General features: G+C 47.8%; 1 protein-coding gene and 2 long non-coding RNA genes across 3 annotated transcripts; 2 read left to right on the top strand and 1 right to left on the bottom strand.

The window, feature by feature from the left end:
* Positions 1-8,649: 8,649 nt before the first annotated feature.
* On the bottom strand, positions 8,650-13,097 carry LOC104857020. The gene is made up of 3 exons (XR_778766.1): positions 12,642-13,097; positions 10,171-10,294; positions 8,650-8,721 (listed from the first exon to the last, which is right to left on the bottom strand). It is a non-coding gene; the product is annotated as an uncharacterized LOC104857020 (long non-coding RNA).
* A 2,155-nt stretch (positions 13,098-15,252) lies between these two features.
* Positions 15,253-24,954, top strand: Fcrl6 (Fc receptor like 6). The gene is given in 10 exon segments (XM_033765968.1): positions 15,253-15,268; positions 16,147-16,157; positions 16,273-16,338; positions 18,509-18,842; positions 19,246-19,428; positions 19,431-19,523; positions 19,645-19,799; positions 19,802-19,940; positions 20,308-20,427; positions 24,659-24,954. Coding segments are annotated over 10 exon segments (1,197 nt in total). The 3' UTR covers positions 24,739-24,954.
* A 156-nt stretch (positions 24,955-25,110) lies between these two features.
* On the top strand, positions 25,111-27,052 carry LOC104857021. The gene is made up of 3 exons (XR_778767.2): positions 25,111-25,427; positions 26,846-26,877; positions 26,971-27,052. It is a non-coding gene; the product is annotated as an uncharacterized LOC104857021 (long non-coding RNA).
* Positions 27,053-27,296: the final 244 nt, after the last annotated feature.

The following is a 27,296-nucleotide window of genomic DNA, read 5'->3' as shown; positions in this document are numbered from 1 at the left end:
ATATATAGAAGGATCTAAATCCAATTCTTTCATCTCCTCCCTCAGTTCAGATGCTTCTGTCTCCACAGCCTTTGTCCTCTCTGCCCTACCTGTGCTGGGCTCTCATGTTGGATGATTCACAGAACTCTCACGAGCTATTTTAGTCTTGTATATGGTTTATTGCAGTGAAATAATACAAACTCAAATCTGGGAAAGAGAAAGGCACCTAGGACAGATTCCAGCAGAAGGGAGGCACAGGCTCCCTCTCTTCTAGAGCGCTCACACGGTGCTCAGTTCTCCCAGGAACAATGTATGGCAGCACATACAAAATATCACCAGCCAGGGATGTTCCCCTGAACCTCACTGCCCAGAGTTTTTCCTTGGGGTCAGTCACATGAGTGCCCAGCATGTGTCTGACTGACCTTAAGCGCTCAGTCTGAAGCCTCCACAGAGATCAAATTCAAACAGCATGGCCCCAAGCAGCCTAGGTCTTAGGTGTGTGCTCTTATCAGGCAGGATTAGGGTTAGAGGTCACCTGTCAGGAGCTGGTCGTTAAGCAGGGCAGCCCAACCTGCTGAGTTAACCTTTACTGCGGTTTCAGAATCTGTGCATTCTCTCCGTATGACAATCCCTCTGCTAGTCCCTTCGCTTGGCATGCTTGGTTCCTTAGTTGTTTGCCTAGATCTCAGGTCATACTAACACCTCGTAGTCTCAGTTTATATATCACTTCCTCCGAGAAAGTTTTCCATTAGTTTCCCACATATTCCCCAAGCATCTTCCTTGATTGCCTATGTTGTTTAATATCTGTCTTCCTGCCAGAGCCTGAGGGCTATGTCTCTTTCTCTAGTACTTAGCACAGTTCTTGGCACATGGATGTTCAGTAAACATAAGAGTAGTTGATGTGCTGCCACATACCTGGTTATCTTCAGGAAAATGAAAAACTGGTAAGAAAATAATCTAGTGGATGGATAACTAGTGAAAGGATATGTGGCATACATATACTCAAATGTGAATGCAAAGATGGATGCATATAAGTGAAAAACACAATGCATAAATATTTAAACAATGCTGTAGTATTAAAGATGTAAGAGGAGTAAGTTTGATGAAATTCAAAAAGTTGAACTTTTCGAAGAGGCATGGCAGGTATAGTTGGATATCCTAAAGGGATATATAAATGTTTGGTGATATTTAAAATAGCGATCGCATGTGTTGGGAGCAGAGGACATCCAGGGAGGCTCAGAGCAAGAGGTGGGCAGGATGAATGGGTGTCAGCGAGGGGAGGGAAAGATAGGAGTCAGACACACGGATGGAATAATGTCATCCAGTGGGCAGCAGAGAACACATGGTAGGTAGTGAAAGGGCAGCAGAAACACACACCCAAGCATAAGGACCATGTCTGATCAACAGTATGGCGTCACCCCAGGTTTCTGAGTCACTCAGCCATTTTTCCTTAAGTTACATTCTAACAGAATGGCCCCATTACTTAGCAGCAGTATGGTGCTTTCCGATTTAATGTTGTCAAAGAGAGACAAGGCCTCACTGCTGCTGGTTTTTAAGACTTCTCAGAAGATAAGAGTTTAAGTAAGAACCTGCTTTTCCCTCTCGCTGGAAGTTAATGACTTTAATGCTTTGCAAAAGAAAGTCGAAGGTTGTTAAGTCAGAGTGCTCACCCTCTGGGCTTGCAAGTTATGATTTTTTAATGCTTTTCAAATGGGAAAGGATCTCAAGTGAGTGTCATCCCTAGCGCCAGAAATATCTGTCTTTCAGATGGCAGCTGGCACTGGCTTCTGCACACCCACTGCTTTGCCTGATTCACTGGTGTCACATTTTAAATCAGGCCATTGCCCTATCTCAGTTGACTTTATTCAAATGTCCTCAGGGGCAGTGACCCCTGGTGCTGGGCTCAGTCTGATGTTCCAGGATCCTTCCCTGCTGTCCCACAGCTAGGGCGGATCCTGATTACCCAAGCCTTCTACCTCAGTTACCCTACCCACTTCTGCCCCTCTGCCCTTACATCTGTCCCCTTACCTTCAAACCTGTTTTCGCTTCTCCAAAGAGCGGTCAATTTGCCAAGTGCAGATCAGCCAAACAGACCAGGTGGCATGTTTTCCTGTAAGTGGAGGCATGCTGGGGACACAAAGGACAACTTGCCCCATGGTTATATGCAGGATCTCTGGAGCAATCAAGGCAGCTGCAAACACCAGGGCCCTGAACCTAGAGCTCACCCGGCTGGCATTCTTCCGCTGAAGACCAAAAGAATAACACACCAGTGTGGGCACCCAGCCCCATCCTCCAACAAGGGGCTTCAGAGCTCAAAGTAGGACTGAGAATGGAGTGACCCAAGGTCTGTACACTGTGTTCTTCAGACCTGGGGCCCTCAGAACTGCCCTGGTTCGTGTTCTCAGATCCCTCTAAGGAGAAAGAAGTCCTCCTACCCTTTCCAACCACTTCTGCCACAAGGAAATCCAGGAGAATCTCAAGGGAGGAAAATCAGAAAGGAATTAGAGAAACACAAATTAAAACAATAGTAATATGTGATTTCATACACAGCAGTATTGGGCACACACTAAATCTCATTGTACTAAAGGTAAGGGGAAACCAGAACTCTCAAAGTGATAGGGATGTGTAGTTGATACAACAGCTTTGGAGAATGAAGACTTCCAAAATCCAGGCACCTCATATACATATATATGAATATTTATGGACAAGTTCTGCATCTGAGCAACTTAGAGACGTGTATGGAGCTGTTCATTTATTCATTTACTCAATACATATTTACTGGCACCCTCTATGTGCCAGACCAAAGTCCGGGGGCTAAAAATAGAGCATAAACGAGAGACAAAAGCTTCTGCCCTCACAGAATGTACATGCACCATCATTTAAGTAGCCAGAAACTGCAAACCATCTAAAAAGGTATTTTTTAGGAGATTAGGAAAATAGTGGACTGGAGATAGCAGCATCAATATAGATGTGTTTTGGAAATAATATTGGGTAGGTAGGCAAGAAACTTGCAGAATATTTAAATACAGAATGAAAATAAACAGGACTATACATTGTTTATGGAGACTTACATATGTTATAAAAATAAGTAGTTTGGACACCCACCAAACTCAGGATTTCAGCTGCCTCCCAGAAGGAAGGGTAGGAAAAGACCAGCAAGAACTGCTTTATATCTTAAAGAAAGCATCCACAGCACATAGATATGTGAAAGCAAAATGTTAACTTTGTGTATTTTAGATTTCAAACATATACAGAGATGTTCATTTTAGCAACGTAAGACCTTTTTAGTTTTCGTTTAAGTCGAGGAAAGTTTTGTTTTGCATTGCTCTCAAATTTTATTTTAAAAATTGGGGAACAAGAAGATTAGATCCCCAACTCCCAGTGACCTAGGGTCTGGGACAGTGGTGCAAGCGCCTGTGGCATCTTGAAGCTCACCCAACCAACCATGACAAAGAGCAGAGAGGGGTCCCCCGCGCGCTGCCTGGCGCCCCCTGGTGGCCGGGACAGCGGTGCCCTTCCTTCGGGGAGGAGGTGGTGCTGGGGGAGATTCCCCCAAGCTGCCTTTGAGAAGACATTTGTTGGCCCATTTTAAAGAGCAATCTGGCATTATCTAGCAAAGTTGAAGAGACACCTATTCTGTCGTTGACAAATTATTTCTAAGGCTTTACCCTAGAGAAACTCAAACGTGTGCCCAAGGAGAGGCGTACAAATGTTTTCAGCAGCATAGTTCACAGTGGCCAACAATCCACACCCAAGGGCACCGCCATCTGTCACTCGGAAGACAGGTGGAGTTAGACCTCCGATACAGCGCCCCGGTGAAAATGACAACGAAAGCCACATCTGCCGGTCTGAATCCACCCCACCGACCACGCCGAGGAAAGGCGGGGAGCAGAGCCAGAGTGGGGGACGCCCAGAGCCAGCTGTGGGCCGCGGGGCACACGTGTGTGTGGAAAGGGTGGGAAATAACGCAGGGGTTGATCCCGGAAAGAGAAGGAGACCAGAGTTAGGGAGCGTGCCTGGGCTTCCATAGGTTCCGAGTCGTTTATTTCTTTTAAGAAAAACCTGAAGGAAATATAACAAAAATGTGTAATCAAATAGTGCTGAGTAACGGCCACCCCGAGGTACTTGCTGCAATCTCTTGGTTAGTCAGTGATCTGCTGAAATTCTCCGTGTACTGTTTATTTATTTCTTCACTCGTTTGTTTTAGAAAGGGTGAAGGTGGGTGCGGCAGCTTGGGAAGAGCCACCGAGGAAGGAGAGGGGTGAAGGAAGCTTGAGGAGCGTGGGTGCTCCAGGGCTGACAATGCTGAAAACTCTCCCAGCACGGGTGTAGGAGACGAGCCCAGGCACGCAGGACAGCACTGAGGAGGGCTACTTCATCCCGGGCGCAGCGGTGGAATGACAAAGGTTTTAAGCAAAGGTTTACATCTGTCTGTCTATACTGTATGAGTGGGCCGCTTTTTACTTCCGTGCGTGAAGTGGAAAGAAAGGTGGGCAAGAGCATAGGAGCCGAAAAAATAAGTAAGAGGCCTTCATGGTAACATAGGCAAAGGATTTGGGGTGTCCGGAAGCTGGGAGGATGAGGAAGATCTGAGATGTATTTTTAGAGAGGAATCAGTAGAACTTGGATGGGAAGCACAACTCTGAGGTTTCTATTGGAGCAACTGGGGTGGGGTGGGGACGAGAAAACTATGAGGTGAGAAACTACTCTAAGAGGCTGAGGCAGGAATATCACAGGTGCAAGGCCAGCCTATGAAACCTAGTGAGAACTTGTCTCAACGTAATTCTTTTTTAAATTGGGGGAGGGTATATCTCAGCACTCGCTGGTTTTAATCCCAAGTATTCTTAAAAAGGGGGAGGAGGGCCAGGGATTTAGTTTAGCAGTTAGGGTACCTGCCTTGCCAGCGCAAGGGCCCAAATTCAATCCCCAGTAACAAAAAAAAAGAGGGGGGTTGGGAAGGAAGGAAGGAAATTGATGATGGGAAGAGCTCAGGAACAATGAAAAGCATTGCTGATTGGTTGATTCCCAGCAAGGAGGAGAGGAGTGAAGTTTTATCTCAGACTTGTTAGGTCTGAGGTGTTTGTAAGCCTCCCAGCTGGAGGATCACTGTTGGCAACTGTGCATTCTCTGGTCAGGTCAGGGCACCAATCTGGGTGTCGCTAGCATAATATTTACAGCCATGGGACTAAGTAGACACGGGAGAAAGGGAGGGAGTAGGACCATGTCAGGGCACCAATCTGGGTGTCGCTAGCATAATATTTACAGCCATGGGACTAAGTAGACCCGGGAGAAAGGGAGGGAGTAGGACGGAGCTCTGTACCTCCCTTCCTTTAATGTCAGGGAAAGGAGGTGAATCCAGCCATCAGACTGAGCCAGGTAGAAGGCAGGGCGATGTGGGGGACACCAAGAAAGGACATTGTTTTGGTGGAACGTCATTCAACTGCCGGAAATGCTGCTGAGCCACCCAAGAACCAGAGGGCAGAGTCTGCCCCTTGTCAAAGCTGGCAGTGCGGAAGTCTTTGTGACTGGCAGAAGCAGCTGAGTGGAGGGCGTGGGGCTGCCGGAGGGGGGCCGTGGGGCACAAACAGGGACCGCTGGAAAGCAGGGGCGGGGAGCTTAGCCTTGGAAGGATGGAGGAGAAAGTTAGATGCGCCTAAGAGAGAGGTTTGTTCTTTGGGGGATGACATTTGTGCATGGAAATATGCAGATGTAGAGGGAGAAACTGAGGGTGGGAGGAGCGGAAGGGAGGAGCGGAAGAAGGAGCACCTTGAGAGTGGAGAGGAGAGCGACGAGCTGCTGGGCTGAGCCGCGATTCTCCTGCTGCACAGCCTGACTCCTCATCCGCCTTTCCCAGACACTCATTACCTTTTGTCATTGTTTACTTGCTCGTGGGTGTCCAGCTCCCAGGGTCCAGTGCACTAAATCCTTTACCACCGTCTCCTCTAAATACACAAAGCCTGCAGTCTTCCCATTCCCATCTGGGTTCCACATCTACCCCGGGGAACTGGAGGGGAAAATAAGCAAACTGAAGAAAATTAATTCTGACCTATTTTATGCATTCTGTATAAATGCATGAAATAGATTATGTTTGACAGTGGTAAACAGAGAACCCAAAAAATCCAATTTATCACTTTAATTATATATGCTTTTCTTCCACAATCTCCAGGGAAGAATGAGCCTCCAGCAGTTTTCAGCCTCTCTTTGGAGCCACTCTCAAATTTCTGAGGCCGCCTTTGGTTACCACAGACTTTCAGTCAAGGATGGCCTATCTGCAGCACACCAAAAAAAAAAAAAAGAAAAGAAAAGAAATTAGCAAGCTACCTAGAAAGGTACCTGCAAGAAGAGATGTAAGGAGTGCGTGTAAAATTAAAACGGAGCATGGAGATGGAGGGTGGAGTTGTGGCTCAAGGGGACTGCATAGATTAAGTCAAAATCCACGCCCCACAGAAACAGAGCACATCCCACTGCCACTAAGGAGAGCGTAAAGGCGCTGAATTAAATGGCTACGAGGCCAACTCCAAATCAGCCAACCCCACCTGTATGTACCAAAACCTCATCCTGCAATCCGTTTATCTATGAAAAGAGAATGAGAGACTAAGAGGGTCTGTGGGAGGACAGAGGAGATCATAACTCACAACCATCACCCCGACCATTACCAGGAATAAGAGGGACAGAAGAGAAGGTGTCCCCCGTACTTCAGTCCCATCCTACACGTTTCATGAACACACAGTGTCTGCCAGGCATCGAAGGAACAGGGAAGGGCAAAATGAACATAGCCCTTGCCCTTGGAAAGCCTGTGGTTCTCAAGCAAATGCACAGGCAAGAGAAGTTTACAAAGCCAGGGGAACGTGCCAAACACGAAGATAGGGCACATATGTGCCCCCAGCCCAGACAGTGGTCAAAACAGCATTTCTGCAAGGAAGGCTCTACAAATCGATATCTAAGGCATGCTAGGGTTAGCCAGACCAGCGGAAAGACAAAGCAGGGGGCAGATAAACAGCAGTAATACAGAGCACGTGGACATGCACATATACACAACGCCTCTCACCCAAAGGGCTCGAATTACTGAGAACATTCTGGCTGGGCTAATCCGTAACTTGGGGCCAATTAGAGTCACGACAACCAGGTTTCTGACCTGCACATGAGGGGACGTGGTCCTGTCAGCTCACAAGAAGCCCCAGAAGAGGACCAGGTTGGGAGGCAGAGGCTGGGCTCAGTCTTTACAGGTTAAGCTTAAGGAACTCTCCATGTGAAGCTCTGAGGTAAGCAGACCCCTTCATATGTCTAAAACTTGGGGTTCTGGCTTGGGCTAGGAAGATAAATTTGGAATTCATTGGGTCAGAGGTGGTAATTCAATCCATAGCATAGATGAGAAAACTGCACAGAGTGGAAGAAGAAAGGACCTGGGACCAGGGTCTGCAGAGCTCCTTCAAAGCCCCCAGAGGAGGGAGGTGGAGACCGCAGGGGAACATGGGAAGAGGAGACAGGAGGAAAGCCGTGGAGGCTCGCACTTAAGGAAGGCAGGATCAGCCACACAAAACGAAGACAGACCTGTGCACTGGGTGTGCTGGAGACGTGAAGGGGGCCGCAGACAAACCAGCCCGGGTTGAGATGAGGGAGAGGTGAGCAAGCACAGCCCCGTGCTTCCCCTTCGCTCTCCTCTGCCGCACATAAAGATCATCCTTGGAGGAAATATCGGGTAGCTGAGTGAGGCTGCTCTGAGGGCAGAGAAGACCCATAAAATACCAGGAGCCTTTGCGGCACCCCAGTGTAGATGGACTGCAAATGGGCCCTCGCAGTGGATGTGAAATAAGAGGAAGGGTTGCTGGCTTGGTTTGATTTTCTTTTTTAAGATGGAGAAGACTGGAGGATCTTTCAGAAGCACAGGAAAGATGCTGCTGAGATGAAGTGGGTGGATTCAGGAGATGAGGATAGAATAGCACTGGTGGTGTGGAACATAAGGAGATATAAAAAAGGGTCTAACTTGAGGAGGAGCAGTGAATATACATGATGCTGTGTACACAAAAGCATAATCACCTCCACAATATTAAATATTGGGTATCACCCAATTTATTATTGGGTATATTGAAATACCCAATATACCCAATAATTATTTGAATATAAATATTCATTATTAGGTATATTATTGGGTATTACTGGGTATCACCCATTTATTACCATGTTACAAATGTAAAATCTGAAGCTTAGTGAGGTTAAATCATTGGCCAAGTTACCCCGCCTAGTAAGCCACCTAACCAGGATTATAACCCATATTTTTCTGACTCCACAACTCCTAACAACTCCACTTTGATGTATCTTGACTCTCATGCTGTGCTACTCAAAGATGAATTAGATTTTATCCTTTCCTTTGAAGAGATTGAAGAGCGGGCCTAGAGAAAGACAATAAAGCCAATATAATACGGCGTGACAAAGAGACTAATGGAGACGTGAGAGAAATGCCTTAAGAAACACAAGACTATAGCACATGCCTGTTTTTTCCAGAGCTCATGGAGGCAGGGGTGGACTGGCATAGGGAAGAGGTTTTATAAAAGGTTTGTTGGGGGAAGGATGGATGAAAAGATGGACAGAAGGAAGAAGGATGGGTAGGTGGTCGAATGGGGATAGAAAGGTCGGATGCAGAGTCCTTCATTGAGGCAGTTGTTTCCTTGTAGCCACAAGAGGTCGCTGCAGACCTGACACAAATTTTTTCATGGGTCCTTCCGGGCTCTCTCCGGTTCCTTTCTAGAAAGAAAGGAGAGGGCAGGGAAGGAAATAAGGGTGGTGGTCAGATGCTTCACAAGGATTCCTGCCCCTGCAGGCCCGCCCAGAACTACCTTCCCAGTCTGGCTTCATCTTCAGCCTACTCCTGGTCTTTCAGCTCCTGTCCTAAATTCTAGGCTTTCGGGTACACTTTTCCAATTTGTTCTGTCCTTTGAATCAAACTCAGAAATGGTCTCGGTTCTTTCCTTGAACCTCTACTTCCAGCAAGGGACATGGCCCCAGTCCCTGCAGGCTGTATGCTGAGCGCCTCTGCACAGACAACTTCACCTTCCTAGACCTCAGCAATCCAAGTTCCGGTTATCAAACTCAGAAATGGTCTCGGTTCTTTCCTTGAACCTCTACTTCCAGCAAGGGACATGGCCCAGTCCCTGCAGGCTGTATGCTGAGCGCCTCTGCACAGACAACTTCACCTTCCTAGACCTCGGCAATCCAAGTTCCGGGTGAACTTGAAGAAGAAGAAGGCTCTGCGGCATGAAGCTTCCCAGCTCACTCTTCTTTATTTTTTTGTACCTGGGATTGAACTCAGGACCTTGTGTTTGTGAGGCAGTCTGTGGCAGCACCACTGAGCGAAATCCCTGGCCCCCCAAGCTCACTCTTCTTTGTGGTGGTGGCTTAACTTTCCTCAAGCACTTCCTACTCACCTGGCACGACTCCAGGCCTGCGACAGCCAAGAAGGCAGTCTCTAGCCACATGTAGCATTTAAATTTAAGTTAATTAAAACAGAAGCAATTAAACCTGCAATTCTCCATTCATGCTAGCCAATTTCAAGTGCTCAGTGGCCACAGCAGCTGGGAGTTACTGAAGTGGACAGCACAGAGAACATTCCTGTTGTCATGGAGAGTTCTAGAAGACAGCCCTGTCTATAGTGCTGCTTTTGATCTCATATAACCTTCATTACAACCCTATGATGCAGGTAAATCATTTATCCATTTTTTGAGATAAGGGCTCTGAAACATAGAAAGGTTTAAAAACCTAGCTAAGTACTCTAATCAGATTAATATTCAGAGCGGGGATTCAAGCTCAGGTGGTTGGCTCCAATGCCCAGAACGGCTCCCTACCCAGATCTCCTTGCTTCTTTACCTGCTGGGCATTGAGCTGGCCCTTCTCATTCCCCAGTAGCCACTGGCCCTTACAGCTGCTGCCCTGACAGGGACCCCGAGTAATGAGGTCACCTGGCTTCACGCCTCTTCAGGGTGAGGATCCCTACTCTATCACCCTCCCACCGCCTCAACAGCCCCTCCATTCCCTATTTTTGTCCCTTCCCTAACCCATTTCAGTCTTGGCTAAATGTTAGCATGGGTCCTGGAAGATTCCTAACTTGGGCGTCAGCTGCACCGCAACTCCCCAGGGCTATTTCACCCCCAGGGGAACAGTGTGCAGGAGCTGAGGTCCAAGAGCCAGTTCACTCACCTCTGAAAGCCGCAGCAGCATCTCACCTTGCAGAGGAGGAAGGGCAAGTCAAGTCACCATTCACACTCTCGGCTGCTAGAACACAGTGACAGTAGATGTCACCAGGGCGGGAGTTTCGAAGGCTCTGTGTGCAAAACAACAGAGGTGCTTGCAAGCAAGACCATTTGGGGTTGCCTCCCTCTGTCTTTTGCCCCAGCCGCGGCTAGCAGAGTCTGCACCCCTTTGCACCCTAGACCTGCAGCTGAACAAAGTTGGAGACAACTCAAATTAGGAGATCAGTTGGCAAGAAAACACATAGTTGTTTGGGAAAGTAGAAAACATATCCTATTCCCAAGATAGTTAGGGACCACCGTGGTAAGACAAAAGGCTGAGACAACCAAATAAACCCTTGGCCACAGTAAACTAGTAGCCATTGTAGCACAGCACGTTGCTTCTCTACCATTGCCCTCCTCCAACAGACCTGTTGCAGGACTGATAAAACCACCAAAGCAGAACACTTACACCCAACAAGGGAACCCTTACCGAAGAGAAGCCCAAATAAACTCTCCAGCCTCTCCTGCTCTTCGCAGGCTTAAAGATTGCTGCTCACTTTGGAAGTCAGTTTCCTACTAGGGGTGCTGTAGCTAATTCCTCTGACGTGTGGGTTGGGATAACCATTGCCTGGGTTACTTCCCAGGGACCAGAAGGCCACTCTTGCTGAGAACACTGACTCCTGCCCGGGCCTGCAGATTTCTCCTGGGTGACCAAAATGGGGTAAAAGCCCTGATATCTTCCTCTTCCGAGTGTGTCTATTCCCCACTCCTGCCTTCAGCTTTGGGTCACATTATACACAGCTCTGCACGGACACATGTCGATTGCCCATTGGAGACTACATGCATTTTCTTTTCCTTTCTCTTTTTTCTCTTTTTCTTACTCTACCTTTGTGCTTCTTTAACAGCAACAGCAACCATAACCAAGCACCTGAAGTCCTTTATCCCCTCCCTAAGGCTCAGACAGAACCACAAGGCCAGGATGTCTTGTGCAGGATGATGGTGCCAACTACACAAAGATTCAGCAGCCCCTGGGACACAGGGACCATGAGCACCTGTTGGCCTGCATCTTCTACAAGACGAAACATCTTTTAGAATCATGCGCCTGGCCAGTGGAAACTTCCTGGACTTTAGCCCATCCCAGTGAATCAATAAAAATGTGCTGCTCTCTTTGTTTTCCAAGCAGAAAAAATTTCTCCCTTAACACTGACCCCTTCCTTCAGCTGAAACTCCAAAGCCCCTGCTGCACGGTGAAGTTCTTGCTGTACACTGGGTGCTCACATTTCACACAGTCTCCCTTTAGTTGTTCCCATGCCAAAAGATCCCATTATCCCATACCATTCCTACCTTATCTCTTCACTACTCTAACTGCTACCCTGAGCAATCAAATCACCGAAGAAATCTCCTGGCTGTATCAAACTGGCTCAGTGAGTCAGAGGCTCTAAGAAAGAAAACAGAATATTCACCCTCTTCACTTCTGCCTTCAGCAAAAGGCTCATCCGACTCTTCCTGGGCTACCTGGAACTTCTTATTTAAAGGCTTCCAGGAAAAACGTTATGGTCAGAAGTTATTTCCTAATATTTTACAGTTGGCACATTGTAGTGTAAGTCTATAATCCCAGCGCTCTGGGAGGCTGAGGCAGGAAGATCACAAGTTTGAGCCCTGCCTGGGTAGCCATTTAGCAACTTAGCAAGACCCTGTCTCAAAGTAAGAGAAAATTTAAAGGGCCCAGGATGGAAACCCTGGTTTCAATCTGCATATTTTATTTATCCATATTTTACAGGTATCCATATTCTGCCACGTCATTCTCCAAAGTGGTTCTACGGATTTGGGGGCCTGCGGCGAGCAGGGTAGTGCATCATGGTAGAGAACACAATGGAGAAAGCTGCCCCCCTCGTGGCACCTGTGAAGCAAAGGAAGAGACTGGGGTCCCACAGCTCCCTCTGGCGCACTCCTGGAGACCAGAGTCACCTGTAAAGGTCCCATTACCTCCCAGCGGCAACACAGGCCGGAGACCAAGTATGGGACACGTGGGTCCTGAGGGACATCCCACATCCCATCCAGCAAGGACGGGCCTCGGATCTCTCAAGGTGGAATGGGTCACACAGTCAGTGTTTCCGGTGCTGTGCTGTCTCCTGGGCTGAGAGAGGCTGAGACAAAATTTTGGAAGTCTCCAGACCTCTCTAACAAGGATGTCCCACAGCCACATCCTATCCTGCTTCCCTGGAGTTTTTGAAGCTATAGCGTGTCAGAAAGTGCTTATTTGTGATTTATCTGGCTCTTTTGTACCTCTTGTTTAATAAAATAAATGTATATCATATACTCCAACCAAGAGAAAATAGCGATTTTCCCCACTTCCTCTGTTTAGACTATCAAGCCATAAACCCCCCATCCCCACCCCACCACACACACACACACACACACACACACACACACACTCACCCTGAGCATCAGCGAAGGTGCTCTCCCCACAGCTTCACCTCGGCTTGCAGAGTTGACCCTCCTCCTGTGGGGCACCAGGACGGGCACCATGCTGTGCTGCATGGTTGCGCTGCTATTTGGTAAGTCACTGGTCAGGGGCATCACCTCCTGAGACACTGAGGTCTGTAACTGGTTCCTGAGACACAATTCCTGACCTTTCCTTTCCGGATTCAACTGAGTTTGTGGGTAGTGCTTGAGAAAAGTGCACACCCCTGTTTATGCTTGGGGTCGATGGGCACAGAGGCTTGGAGGATCCTTTCTGTTTACTATCCTGCCTTCCTGCATTCTGATCAGAGCAGCTTCTCCGTGTGTCAGAGATAGACTAGGAAAACAGAAAAATCACAGCCTGGGGCCTCCTTGTTACCCAGTGGGGTTTTCACCCAGTGAAATCGGGTTAAAATAATCATCGGGGCTGTCTCAAAAGGAAAACCAAAATTACAATGGGAAAGAGAGGCTGCTGAGGGGATCAAAGAACAGATCAGAGACATGGGGACAGAAGTTCCATGAACTGTTTTCAGCAACAGAAGGTGAGAATGTGCTTTTGTGAAGACGCTGTTTTCTTAGAACCTTTTACCAATAGCCAGACTTCTCACTCGGGGATACAAAGCTTTTTTCAAATTGACCCTTCCTCTTCTGCCCATACTCTTTCTCTGTTGGAAGTGAGGGGATGAGGGTCCTGCCTGGTTCTTGGGGCTGATTCACAGGGTCCAGTCTGTTTTCTCTGATCCCTGTTGCTCTCTCCCTCCATTCTCCCGGTGCCCCCCAGTCACGAGGACTACTGGAGAAGGCGGTCCAATAGGAAGGGTTGTAGCAGTGGGCGGGTCTCTGGGCTGCTCCCCTAGGCTCAGCTCAGTTTCAGCCAGGGTCACCTCGCTGCACTTACAAGACACGATGTGCACATATGTTTATTTCCGGTGACAATTTCTGAGTAGACCTATTTTTTTTTAATTGGTTCAATTGTTTGCCTGTTTGTTTGTTGGCTGGGTGTTTTCATGGAACCAGAAGAGCAAAACTGTTCCTCGGTGTGATCTCTTCCTGGACAGAGTTTGTGAGAATTCAAGACTGTGAGGAAAATGACTGTTCTCTTATGTGTTTCTTCTACTCTTACATCAATGTGTTATTCTGTGCGTCCTAAAAATGGCCACTGGAAAGAGAAAAGATCTAATGCTCACACTACACAGGGTCAGGATAGCCCAGTGCCTGGATAGACTCTAATGGAAGGTTCCCAAGGGCAAGTTGAAAGTAACAGCCCTTGGACTTGTCTAGATAAAGTCTAAGAACATCACAATTTTGAACCGAAGATCCAGATAGCAAGGCAGGGGAGAGAGGACACAACGTAAAGGAACACAGATATAATCAGGCTGCACCCAATGCTCAGCAAGCCCAGAAAAACAGCTTAAAACACATGCCCTACAGTTGGGTGTAGGAACTGTTAACATTAAGAGCACAGCTATTTCCTCTCGGATGTGGACAGAGAGAAAAGGAAAAAAAAAAAAACACCAAACTTCTACTACTTTTTAGTGTGTGCATCTTCCTAAGTTTTAGAACATTATAGGCTAGTTATTTTTATCACTTTTTAACAGTTGAGAAAACTGAGGCTCCAAAAAAATTAAGAAACTCTCTTGGAATTACCCTGCTTATAAGAGCAAAACAAAGACGCAAATTCAAGTCCATCGGATAGCGAACCCCATGCTTTCTCCACTCTACTGCTCCACCACTGTTTTGAATGAAACTGGACTCTAATTAGGCAAAATTGGAAAGTAATAATTCATCTAAAATGCCGGGCAGGGTCACAGTATTTGGTGGCTATGACTGTCGCTGGCTCTAGGGGATCGAGGAAGCTAAGGAGCCTTGACATTGAACATGTTGATGAAGTCCAAACACTAAATATATAAAGTTTGGGAGATGGCCCTTACTATTCTTCTGAAGCATCAGCCAACTTCCACCCTGTACTGAGCCCATCTCACATACTCACACAGTGCCTGTGGCATGAGGCAGGGGGCCTCCACACAATCCTCCCAGCAATGTGGCACCCACACTTGGCCAAGCAATGTGTTCCACCATGGTAGAGCTCAGCTGGACATAGTGGACCATAGGAACGGTTTCATGTTGAGTTGAAATCTCCCTCCCTGGTCCCTCTAATTCCCATGAATTGGTTGCATTTCTGTCCTACAAAGCTAACTCAGACTAAGTCTGCCCCTTCTTTTAAGCTTAGCCTACCAAGTGACTGAAGACTATGCTCAGATAAGTACCTCCCACTTCCTCAGCAAATCTAATAGGAAACATTGCCTAGGTGCTTTCTCATCCTGGGCTGCCTTGTCTTGATGTGTTTTATCAGTGTCCCAGGAGCTGGAGAACCCTTCCAGCGTGACTGACCAGTGCAGAGTTCCAGGGGCTGCTCCCTCCACAATTTGGGATTCAGTGCTGCAACTTAGTTTGACAATAGCTCCCGGCCACCTCATCACATTTTCACCTCATCTTCAGGCTCTGTGAGTGGGGCTGCTGGGCCTTCCCGCTCTGTACATCCCAGGTAGCTGCTGTCTCGATCACAGAGGGTGATTCTGTGATCACGATGCCAACGCCCTGCGGTCAGTGGGACTTGGAGACCTGAGGTAGTGTGAAGTGGTTCCATGGTCTCTGGATGCCTTCACCCTTGTCGAAGGCCACTGTAGCCCAACCTTGTTTGTTTCACGCTTTGTAGCTGCAAGATCGTTTTCTAGTGAAGAGAGAAATGTAATGGAGACACAACTACAGAGTGAGTTATCAGTCACTCTGAGGTCAGGCCTTTCTGCTTCCAGTTAATGTAGTAACCACTTTTCTAGTCAGTGGGGCAATATAACCTTCACAGTCAGCCTGTAAAAATAATATGACTACCATTCCCATCATGTGAGATGACAGAACGAGGATGGGAGGCTCTGGAATTCAGACAGTTTGCCCAAGTTCACACGGAAAGAGGCAGATTCATGAGTTCAGTGCAGGTCATCTCTCTCTGAATCTTGCCTGTTTTCTACTACAACAAGCTCCTAGGTAGGAAGGGTGGAGAAAGCGGATGGATAGAGGAATGATAAGAAACAGACTCTTACGGTTCTCCCAACACTTGAGGAATTAAAAACGGCGTGAGTAGAAGATCACCAAGCTGAAAACTCCCTTTATGTCCAAAATATTGTAGGGAGCGTGTGACAAATGTGTGCTCTGACAGGGCTTTCACCATCTTTCCGGAGGCCATGCCTGTGTTTCTCAGTGTCCCTTGCAGTACTGAGGACACATCAGCAATGAAGGACACCAGTCAGCATATGGGAAGATTGGCTGATGTGACTGCACTTAGCCCTTCGAACTTTCACTGTTGCATCTCCTGCCCCAAAGTCCAACATATGCTCCACCTGCTTCATATTCAACGATGCCCCTCAATTTAGGGTCCTCTCTCCCTTGGACAATTTACGCTCATCTTTTGATACACTGTGTGCAGGTACCAGCACGGTGCGTGATGCATCTGGCTCATTGGTTCTTCTCTCATTTGTCCCACATCAAGAAACTGTGCATCCAAGGAACTTTGCCTTCACAATCTGGTCACATCCATGCTCTGTCCCCTCAGAGCCCTGTGGACATATTGAACCACAGGAACTGGGGCCAGACCTTCCTAGATGGCTCTTCTATAAGTGTGAGAGGTGAGCACTTGGCCATTTGGTGCAAGAGAATAGTCTTATGTCTTCTACTTTTTGATCCCTGACCCACACCACCGATGCAAAGGAGAGCAGGCGTGCACTTATTCAGCAAATGCTTATGGAACACAATGTCCGGGCATAGGTTCTACACATAGGAGCATGGCTGTTGGTAAGATAAATAGAATCAAGTCAGGCATAGTGGGGCATACGTATAATCTCAGCATTCTGGGAGGCTGAAGCAGAAGGATCACACGTCGCTAGCCTGGGCAAATTAGCAAAGACCTATCTCAAAATTTAAAAAGGATTCGGGATATAGCTCACTGAGAAGGCCCTGAGTTGAATCCCCAGGAAAGAAAGAAAGAAAGAAAAAAAAGGCAGAGTCCCTGATTACATTCTAATTCTAAGCAGAGGAAGATCGGTGATAACATCATGGGACTTAGTGATTAAGATAAACCCAAATACAAATAATAAGTGCTCTGATGACAATGGGACATAGTGATAGTGACTGGGGAGAATTCTTTTGACTGTGGTCCCAGGAAAAACCTGTCTGAGGAGGCAACATTTGAACCACAATAGCGCAGAGGATTCCAGGGAGTGCGTCCACCACAAAAATGATTTAGTTGAATGGGGCATGGTTGGGTGGCTGAGTAGGTGGGTGATTGGTTAGTTGGGTGGCTGGGTAGGTGGGTGATTGGTTAGTTGGGTGGCTGGGTAGGTGGGTGATTGGCTGAGTGGCTGGATGCAGCACCAATTGCTGAAGTGACAGGTATGAAAGTTCTTTCAGTGTGAGACTTCTTTCTGCTATTTATTTTTTAAAAGTCATTTTGTTCTCTTGCAGTTTCCTGTGTTGAGACAAAAGGTAAGTCTTGCCACGTCTTCTGACTCCAAGGGTGTCTCTGGGCCAACATGTGATGGAGACAGTGCCACTGGGAATCCCAGAAACTTCTGTAGAGCAGCTGCAGTCTAGGCTCCTTTCTTAGGATTCTTGGCCCGTGTCCAGGGAGAGGAGACACCTGGAACTCCACTGGCTAAGGCCGAGGGTCCTAGGGTGAGTGGAGTCTCAACAGAGCGGCTCTGGACCTTCCTCCAAGTCCCCCAAAAATGGCTCTGGAGGGCCAGGGATTTAGCTCAGTGGTTCTACCACCTGTCTGGCAAGCACAAAGTCCTGAGTTCAATTCACAGTACTAAAAAAAACATGGCTCTGGCTTCTGTCCCCTTTCTCAGTGTGGCCCTGGAGCACTTGTATTCTCCATTCAACACAGCTTAGGCTCATTTCCTTCCCTTTTCTATACATAGAAGTAAGCTTTTGTCTGTCCATCAGTCTTTTTCTTCCTCTGCTACTCCTATTCTCCAGTCTGCCTCGTTCCAAGGGCCTCCGTGGTGTTTTCTGTCAAGTAGAAGGAAACTCTACACTATGAACATTGGACCTCCAAGGACGTGTTATGTGATTTAAGGGGAGGAAATTTAAACCCCTACTTTGACTGAGAGAAGGAGCAGCTGAGGAAGAAAGACCCACCCTTCAGTAAGGATCCAGCCCTGCAGATGATGTTGGATCCCTCAGAGCTCTTCTCTTGTCCACATCAGGGCAAGAATGCATGATAGGAGCAAGGACAGGGAGAACAAATCTTTCTCATGACTGTGGTGGAAGCTGAAACTCCCTGCTGAGGTTGCAGATGGAGGAAGGGGCTGGGAAGCCTGACTGGAGAGGCAAGATGGAGCGACCCTCGGCTGAGGCATTTCTCACAAACCCTCTCCACTGGCTCCTCTCTACTCTGATGGACAGAGATGCAGCTATTCTCAGGGTGAAAGCTGCAGGAAGTATCACTCTGGGGTAGCTGGGGGATACGAAGCCAATCCTAGGGAGAGGAAATTGAGTCTGGGAAAACGAAGCCAGATAATGGACTGGATCAACCTAACTTTGCCAAACTTGGCAAGGCGGTGAAAGAAAGTACAATATAAAAAGGGGGAAAGGAGGCTTAGAGGGGGGAAAAGCCAGAGAGAAGGCATAGAAGGGAGAGGAAGAGGGAGAGGAGGAAGGGTGGGGGATACACGGAGAAAACAAAGAAGAGGAAGGAGAGAAAAATAAAAGGAAGCCAAGGTCCTGGTGTGGGATGAAGGACTGACACGGGGCAGCTGGGAAGTTCTGTCCAGAGTCTTCATGTACAGCGAGTAGACATAGGCTGGGGACAAAGAAGGGAGCGGACTGAGGAGACCTGCAGCTCCAGGCTCTTCCTGTTCCTGAACCTCCAAGTCCTGCCTAACCCTGTTTTAGAAGGAGATACCCTGACTCTGCAGTGCCAGGGGGAAAAACACACTCCACTTTCCCAGGTGAAGTTCTGCAAAGATGGAAAATTCCTTCATTTCACTAAGGTCAACTGGCCTCTGTCTATTGGAGTAGCAACAGTAAAAAGCAGAAGGAAATACCGCTGCAGGGAGGACGTGCTATTTCTCCCATACATGGTCTTACAAACCTCAGAGGCTACCATGGTTCAAGTTCAAGGTGAGTCACCGGCTTAGTGGGTTATGGCAATAGGCAACTGCTCAAGGGTCCAGGCTCTAACAGTCAGGAGCTGCCTGTCCCTGGCTGCCACTGATCTTGGACCAATGCATGAGCCCTGAGGGTCCCTGATGCTATCCAAATGCCCCCTTCATCCTCAGAGACACATTTGGAGCCAAGGGAAGGGTGATAGAAAGGGTTCTGGGCCAGCCCAACCATGCTCCCACCAAGATGGGACCACACGACCGCCAAGGGCCTGTCTGGCTCTGACAGACAGGTGGGGGGCAATGCTATCTCCCAACTGGGTCACAGAGCTGTGGCCTGGGCTGTGCAGGAGCTCAGTCCTCAGCCTCCTAGGCCTCGCTTTGCAGGGCTCCCCGCTCCTCAGGTACTAACGTCTTCCCAGAGCTGTTCCAGCCTCCTGTGCTGAGCACTGACCCCTCTCCAGAGCCCCACGAAGGGAGTCTGTTGATCCTGAGGTGTCAGAAGGAGCTGCACCCCCAGAAGTCAGCCTTGTAGTTCCTCTTCTCCTTCTATAAGGACGGTCACACCATACAGAGCATGGGCCACCATGCAGAACTCTGCATTCCAATGAGGGAGACTCTGGGATCTACTGGTGCAGAGTGGCTCTTGAGGGTGGCCATGTCCAGAAACAGAGCCCCTTGTTGAAAATCAGGGCTCAGGGTGAGTAAGAGAGGGAGTCAGGACTCCCTAGGGGCCCCAGGAACAGGACCTCAGGAGTGGGGAAGGGTCTGTAGGGAGAAGGAGCCTGACAGGCTGACCCCTATTCCACCTGCCATAGCAGCTCCTGTGTCCCTTCCTCTCCTCACCCTGCGACATGGAGCCACTAGCCCTGCTGAGGGGGCTGTGACAGAGCTACCCTGTGAGGCCCAGAGGGGCTCCTCTCCAATCCTCTACTTGTTCTACCTTGACGGGGAGATCCTGGGGAACCACTCGGTCTTCCATGTGGAGCTGCCTCCCTCCACTTCCCACTGAAGTCAGAGCAAGATGCTGGGAACTACTCCGAAAATGCCAAGAACAGTGTCCCCAGAGAGAAAAGTGAGCCCAGGATGGATGAGCGAGCCCATGAATCCCTGCATGGTGTGTTTTGTCCCCAAACCAGGCTCTGAGCCCCTGCAAGCTGGCCACGTTCAGATCTCACTCCTCGGTGATTTCCCACCATGCCTGGCACGGTGATGAGCCAAGGCAGGCTCTGCATGGCGGAGGACGGGCCCTGACTGGAATGTCCATGCATCGAGCCTGCCAGGTGTGGGAGCACCATGAGGGGAGGGTACCAGGTGGCCCGTGGTGTCACCGGGTCATGCTGGCAACCTCTGAGCTACCCTTCATTCCCATCTCCGCAGGCCACATGGCTCTGCTAAAGCCAGCCATTCTGCCTTTCCGAGCCATCTGAGAGGCTCTTCTGAACTTCACGCTCAATGCTTGTGTTCAGTCCTCCAACCCCCAGGTTCTCAAGTCGTGTCCACCCCCACCATCAGCAATCGGCTGGTTGCTGGGCTAACTGGGAGCCTGCTTGGTGTCATTGCTGTGACATTTCTGGCTTATTTCAGACCCTGGAGAAAAGCTGGTGAGTAACTCTTTTTGTCTCTCATGGCTGCCAAATCCCTATGCCAGGCACTACCCAGCCTTGGAGAAGTCAGAGCACAACAGGACCGACAAGTCTCTTTTCTTGAGTACTGAGTGGGAGGAGAGGCCTCTCTTTACATCTCACACAAAGAAGGGACTCTTGTCACTTCTAAAACATGTACATACACAGACGTGCCACCTAAGTAGTCACAGCAGAGATGTACACAATAGCACTAATGCCTATCCGGGCTTGAATTGAAGCATAAACCGAAGAATTCCTACAAACCAAACACAATATGTATTGGTGTCCTTCACATTGAAAAGACAATCTACAGCAGGAATATGACAGAAAAGAACAAGGCCTCCCACTCTGTTATATGTGGCGGTCCAGCCGTCACGACACGAACATGCCTGAGCTGGGGAGTGAGGATTGAGAAAGGAAAGAACACTCCAGCCTGAGTGGAGACCAAGAGAAGTCCGATTTATTTCACGGAAACAGCTCCTTTTCTAGGTTCACATCAACAGGAAGCACCAAGCAACTATTTGTATCTTTTATGCAAAGCCCGGATTTTCTAACTGTTTGCAAAGAACATCAGATCTATGGCTGTCTCTTTGAGTTTCTTCCGTTGCAGCAACAAGTTTAACAAGCAGAGTCCTAGAACGTTACAGATTGTATCAATGCCTTTAGTGTAGAGGTGAAGAAGTTTCCTTTTAAATGTCAAACGCCTAGAGGGCCATGTCCGGGCTCCCACAGTTATATTAGTAGAACTCCAGTTCATTAAATAGAGAAGAAATCAGAGACTGTACACACGCGCACACACACACACACACACACACACACACACACCTTGTACATCAGAAGGGAAGTGTGATCAAAAAGACTAACCAATGGCCTGGTCCCAATCTGGCAACTTCACTAAACTCTCTCTCTCTCTCTCTCTCTCTCTCTCTCTCTCTCTCTCTCTCTGAGGTTGAAGTTACTGAGATGACATAAGTCTAATACCTAAGGTATTCGATTGCCCCATAGTGGGTGCTCTGCACATTCTCATTCTAGTCCAAGCAGATAATCCCGGCAGCTTCCCCAGGCTTCCCTTTCTTTGGCTGCTCATTTCTGATTCCTCTAAAGTCACTGAAAATAAAAACAATAGTTACAATGCTGGTGTAGAGGATTCTACAGAGAACAGGTGAAAACAGTCAGATAGATGGAGTTTCTAGGTTATCTCTCTGTTTTTCATCCCAGACACTCTCCTTCCTGTCTTGGTAATGACAATTAAGCAGTAATGCTGATTTTGAAAGCAATTGCTGTGGGTGGCTACATGTTTGTTCTAACTCCAAGCCTCTTCCACTTCTGGCCACAGTTTTTTTGTTTGTTTGTTTGTTTGTTTGTTTTGGTGTCAGGGATCTAACTCGGTTTCTTGAGCATGCGAGGCAAGGCAGCAGAACCACTGAGCTAAATCCCGGGGTTCTGGCCACATTTAAAGGAATGGCTGTCAGTGTCAGAGTCATTTAGTGCCACTTTATTCCTAGGGCTTTGAATCTACCTATAGAGGTTCAAATCAGCCTTACTTAGTCCTTTGCGGGAACAATATTTTTATTTTCTTCATGTCTAGGGCAAAAGTGATCGCTCTCCTAGACCTCCAAAGCTAGATTTACTTATTCAACTTTTCAGCTTTCTCTGTCAAGGAATTTTTAGTGAGCTTTCCAGAGCTGAGCCAGCTTACTCATGCAGAAAGACCACCCGTCCATGAATCCGGAGCATTGTTCCCTGACCGTCTCCAGGTATCTGAAAGGTGTTCTCCCCAGCCTGAAGCACAGGCTCCTGCCTTCACAGTTAGGGTTTGAACTTGCCTTCTACTTCCTCTCCCCTTGTTCGTCTGTCCATCCTCACACGTCCAACTTCCCATCCCTCACTTCCTGCTAGTCTTAAGTCTGGATTTTATACAGAATGGACTTGCTTGATGGTATCTTGAGGGTGGAGGTAGGTCTCAAGCCAGAAGGGAAGACAGCTGGAGTAGGAGACAGAAGCTGAGGACCTGTGAGTCCGGCCATCCCAGCCACTAATAAGAAACACTCCAAACGTCCCAGCCTGACCTCAGCAGCACAGGCACTTCTGACCACTCACCTGTGGGTCAGAACATTAAGGGTAGGGTAACACACAGCTGCCTCCCTCCCCAGCCCCAGGTAAAACAGTGTAGGGACAGTCGCTAGAGAATGATCCCCAAGGCAAAGATACCTGTTACTGTGAACAAAAGAGCACCTCTCACCATCCAGAGAATATCAGCCCTGGAGCAGGTGGGCTTTGATTTACCAAGGAGCCTATGTACCATCCAAACTGGACTCCTGGTGGTGGTCCTGATATCTCAGGTTCTCGGGGACACAAACTCTTCTGCAGAATGTCACTCAGAAAGCCACCCTCGGACACAATTCTATAGCTACCAAAAAAAAAAAAAACAGCCAGATTAACAGCTTTATTCCTCATGCTCGGCTCTGGAAGACTCTTAACCATTTCCAGACAGCATATCCATTCCTTAAAAAAAAAAAAATGCCACCACCAAGATCTGCTGCTGTCTTTAAAGGTGAGCTCCCAAACAATTTGACCAATGATGCTGTCACTGGAACTGTGATGTGATCATGCAAAGGGTTCACTTCAAAGTAACTCTCTACCTCCCTGTACGAGTTCTGGGGTATTTGTTTTACAGCGTTCCTTGTACAGTTTGTCACCCTTCCCATAAAACAAAGTCCCACCCAAGTCACAGAACTGTTCATTGGATGGAGACTCAGCAGCACAGTCCTGACAAATGAGCATTCGGACTGTCTGACAATCAGGTGCCTGCCTGTCTGAGTCTCCATAGATGCCCTTTCAGTTTTACAGGAGGGCTGTTTCCACAGATCCTAATTGGTGATTCTGATGCTTTTTTTGCTGTTAGAGCTAATGAGCATCTCTCAGGCACTAGACAGGACCCAAGTTTTCTAAAGTCTCAGTTCCTGTCTCAGGAGCGCCCTCTTCTGGAAGCAAACGCCGTCACAGAGGCATCACGCTAGTAGGGAAGAGCGTAGAAACCTACATTAAGAGTCTGTCTCAACCACTGACTGCAACCTTGGAGATCTCCCTTCTCCCAGCCTCAGTCATCTCATCTGTCAAATAGAGATAATAGTGTCCACCCGTTCAAAATGATAGAAAAGAGTATTGGACATGCAAGAATTAGGAAGTAAGTCTTTTTCGAAATCCAAGTATATGCTGCTTATTGGGTTTAGTGCTCTACTAGGAAATAGAGCTTTGTAAATTCCCAGTCCAAAGTCTGGCATGTAGTAGATGGTCAAAGATACTAGCTTTTCTTCCTTCTGAAAATCATCCTTCTCACAGCCTCTCTGTCCCCACCTGCTCTGTGAGGGACGGTCAGTGAATCCTGCTTTTGTATTTCCTGGGGCCCCCTCCAGCCCAGAATCCTCCCCCAGCTCCAAGTGGAGAGCAGGGTGCACTGGATGGCAATGGTAAGGACTTCCAGAAGGACCGTGGTCTGTCCAGAAAGGCAGAGAAGGACCTCTTACAGAGCCTGGCGAAAAGGAGGCCCTGCTGAGCCCAAATCTCCAGAACCAATCATCTGGAGAAGAAAGATGATGGTTTCCGGAGAAAGTCTGAGGAGGAACTGCTGGAGAAGCTGCGGTGAGGGAGGACAGGACTTCAGGAGAGAAGGCCAAGAGGGTTTGCATCAAGAGTTGCCAAGAGTGGGGATTTAGCCCAGTGGTGCCGTCACCTGCCTCACAAGTGCAAGGACCCAAGTTCAATTCCCAATACCAAAAAAAAAAAAGAGAGAGAGAGAGTTGCCAAATGATGGCCTATGAGCCAGACCACTGCTGACTTTTATAAACAGTTTTATTGCAACACCATCATACTCATTTGTTTATCCATTCTGTGTAGATAGTCACACTGTAGAGTTGAATAATTATGATAGAGATGATACAGCCCACAAAGTTTAAAATATTTATTATCTTTCTCATAGAAGAAGTTTGTCAGTCTGTTGTTTAAACAGTGTCAGGAACAAGGAAGCTGCTAAAATCTGCTGAGAGAGCCAGGCATGCCTTCCAGGATGATGTCCCGACATTAATAAGAGGTCGCCTCTGCTAGTTGTCACCAAGACAAAGCCTCTGATTGGCTGCCCTTTGTAAATGTCTTCAGGACGCCTGTAGCTTGGGGTGGGAGAGTCAGGCAACTTATTCATTCCTCCTTCCAGTCCATCACCAGGAAGAGAAAGATGAAGATATCACCTACTCTATGGTGCGGACAATCTCAGAAAGGAACAAGGGTGAGTGATCTCAGCCCAGACCTGACATCTCTGCTAAGGGCAGGATCTGGGCCTAGGATGAGGGGACCACTACCATTACCATAATTATTGCTGTCTCAAGCAAAAGCTACTGCTATCACCAATGCTGCCATACTTAGCACCAACGCCACCACGATGACCACCATCTCCTCACTCACTACCATCATTAACAGCACCATCACCACCGTCGTCATGGACCGTGACCATCACCCCCACCTTTGCCATCATCACAAGGGCTGCCATGACCACCACCCTCTACCACTGTCACAGTGATAACTGCAGGGAATTTTTGCCTTTTCCTGGGCACTGTGAAGAAACAAAGGAAAGAGAGAAAAGGATGGTACAGTTTGCTCAGGCCCAGAGCCTAAGATGAGACAGGAGAGTCCCAGCTAGAAGAAGGAGTCAAAAAGACTGGGAACTCTAGCCTCGTCTGATAGCAGAGATGGGGGAAGGCTGCTCCTGTCACTAACAGGAGGGAAGGAGGCAGGGTGACGTTGTGTGAAGTGTGGCTTTCTGAGTCGGGCAGAACTGAGTTCCAACCCTGACTCTATGTACTTACTCACTGTGTGACTTAGTAAGTCAATTAACCTCTCTGACTCCAGTCTATAAAATGGGCACAATGTCTACTCTGCAAGACTACTTACTATAAATTGTTGAGAACAGAACCTGAGTTCTCAGAGTAAGTATTAAAGATCATCTAGCATGTAATATAGGTTCAGAAACAGGGATGGGACAGGGATTTAGCTCAATGGGGCCACCGCCTGCCTCGCAAGCACTTCGATCCCAGGCACCAAAAAAAAAAAAAAAAAAAACGAGTATTTTTTTTAATGACTCGCCTGCTTTGAGATTTCTACACCTGATCTATAAAAATAGTTTGAATCAGTCTGGAGTCTCTGCCTTCCCCACAAAGGGCACAATGGGCAGTAAACAGCCGAGGAGTCTCTTGACCCAGGAGGTGTTTCCCAGGACCTGCTGGTTACTGCCCAAAGCATTGCCAGGGCACATGGAAAGTGGACAGTGGCACAGCTCCTCCCTGGGAAGGATTACAATGAGGATCTAAACCTAAGAGAGAAGCAACAACAAAACCCCCCGAATATATGACTTGCATTGGCAAAATGAGGAAAGCCTGACTATTTAAATCCTAACACAGTGACAAATGTAAGGGCATGATTTGAGGGCGGGGACGGAGACGGACATCTGCTCTGAGAAGGCTTTCATGATGTGTGGCTGAAGGGACTTGAAACGCAAAATAAAGAGAAGCCATTTATTTATGTTCCAAGGTGACTAGGCAAGAGGATATTGGATCATGGGGAGAATGTTTCATAGTTTGTAAAGATTCAGAATTTGGCCAGGGATTTAGCTCAGTGCTGTCACCACCTGCCTTGAAAGTGCAAGGTCCCAAGTTCGATCCCTGGTACCAAAAAAAACAAAACAACAACAACAACAAAAAAAAAAGATTCAAAATTTACCTAAAGTTTACTTCTTATGGAAGTGACATTATATTTTTTATTCCAATATGAAAAAAGAATTAATAATCCAGGTTTTGCAGGATTGGCATAAGATTAACTACAGGGGTGATCAAAACATAGTGTCTTTTACTGTAATAATTTTTTTTGGGGGGTACCAGGTATCGAACTGGAGTCCTTGCATTTGAGAGGCAGGCGGCAGAACCACTGTGAGCTAAAACCCTGGCCCTGTAATAATCTTTTAATTTAAAGACACACTATGTTTTTTATCACACTTTCTATAATAAATACAATCCCCTCATGTAAAAGGTTGTCTGGTATACAGGAGGAGTCTAGTGAAGCAGTTATTTCAAAGACATTTTTTACATTTTCACCTCTTTGAAGTCACACTGTTTCCTTGTGAGGAACTTACCGCTGGGACCCTTTTTCTGGTTGAGAAAGCTGTGCCTGGACTGGGGTCAGGCATTTGGTGATGGTTGAACTGGGGCTAGGACCCGGGTCTCTGGATTCCAGATTCTGTTTCAGATGGTGTGGAACCTTGCTGTCTGTGCTCTCTAGAAGAAAAGAGATGGGCGGGGAGATGTGTTGATGAGTGCAGAGGCCCTAATCTGAGCGCTTCTGTCCCCCACAGCCAGAACTGTTAAGTGCTCCTTGGAGCAAAAGGTGAGGAGGAATCCTTGCTCTTTCCCACCCTCTAACATCTGCTTCTGCATTCTAACCCAACTCTCACACCAAACGCTTTTGCCGTCTATGCAGAGGTGAGATGCCCACAGCTCAGAAAGATTCCCTGCAAGGACTTGAACCTACGAAGCAGGACCTCCCGAGATCCTCTTGGTGATACCAAGGACATCTACTATCGAGGGTGTCTCCCTCCAACATCTACCCATCCCCAACCTCCAGCGCTGCCCAGGTGGCCAGGGACCCCACACACCCCTAAATTTCACCAGTAACCCTGGGCACAGAACCATAAATGCTTTCTTTCCACACGTGTCAGTTTCCCTTTCTCTGCAGATACATAAATGCAGATAGAAATAGAGCTAATGAGACATACTCTCTCTCTCTCTCTCTCTCTCTATGTGTAT

This window comes from Fukomys damarensis, unplaced genomic scaffold, assembly GCF_012274545.1.
Source record: "Fukomys damarensis isolate Sample0158 unplaced genomic scaffold, DMR_v1.0_HiC HiC_scaffold_19, whole genome shotgun sequence".
Classification (NCBI taxonomy): domain Eukaryota; kingdom Metazoa; phylum Chordata; class Mammalia; order Rodentia; family Bathyergidae; genus Fukomys; species Fukomys damarensis.
The sequence above is the reverse complement of the archived record's forward strand: the minus strand, read 5'-3'. Positions and strand labels throughout refer to the sequence as shown.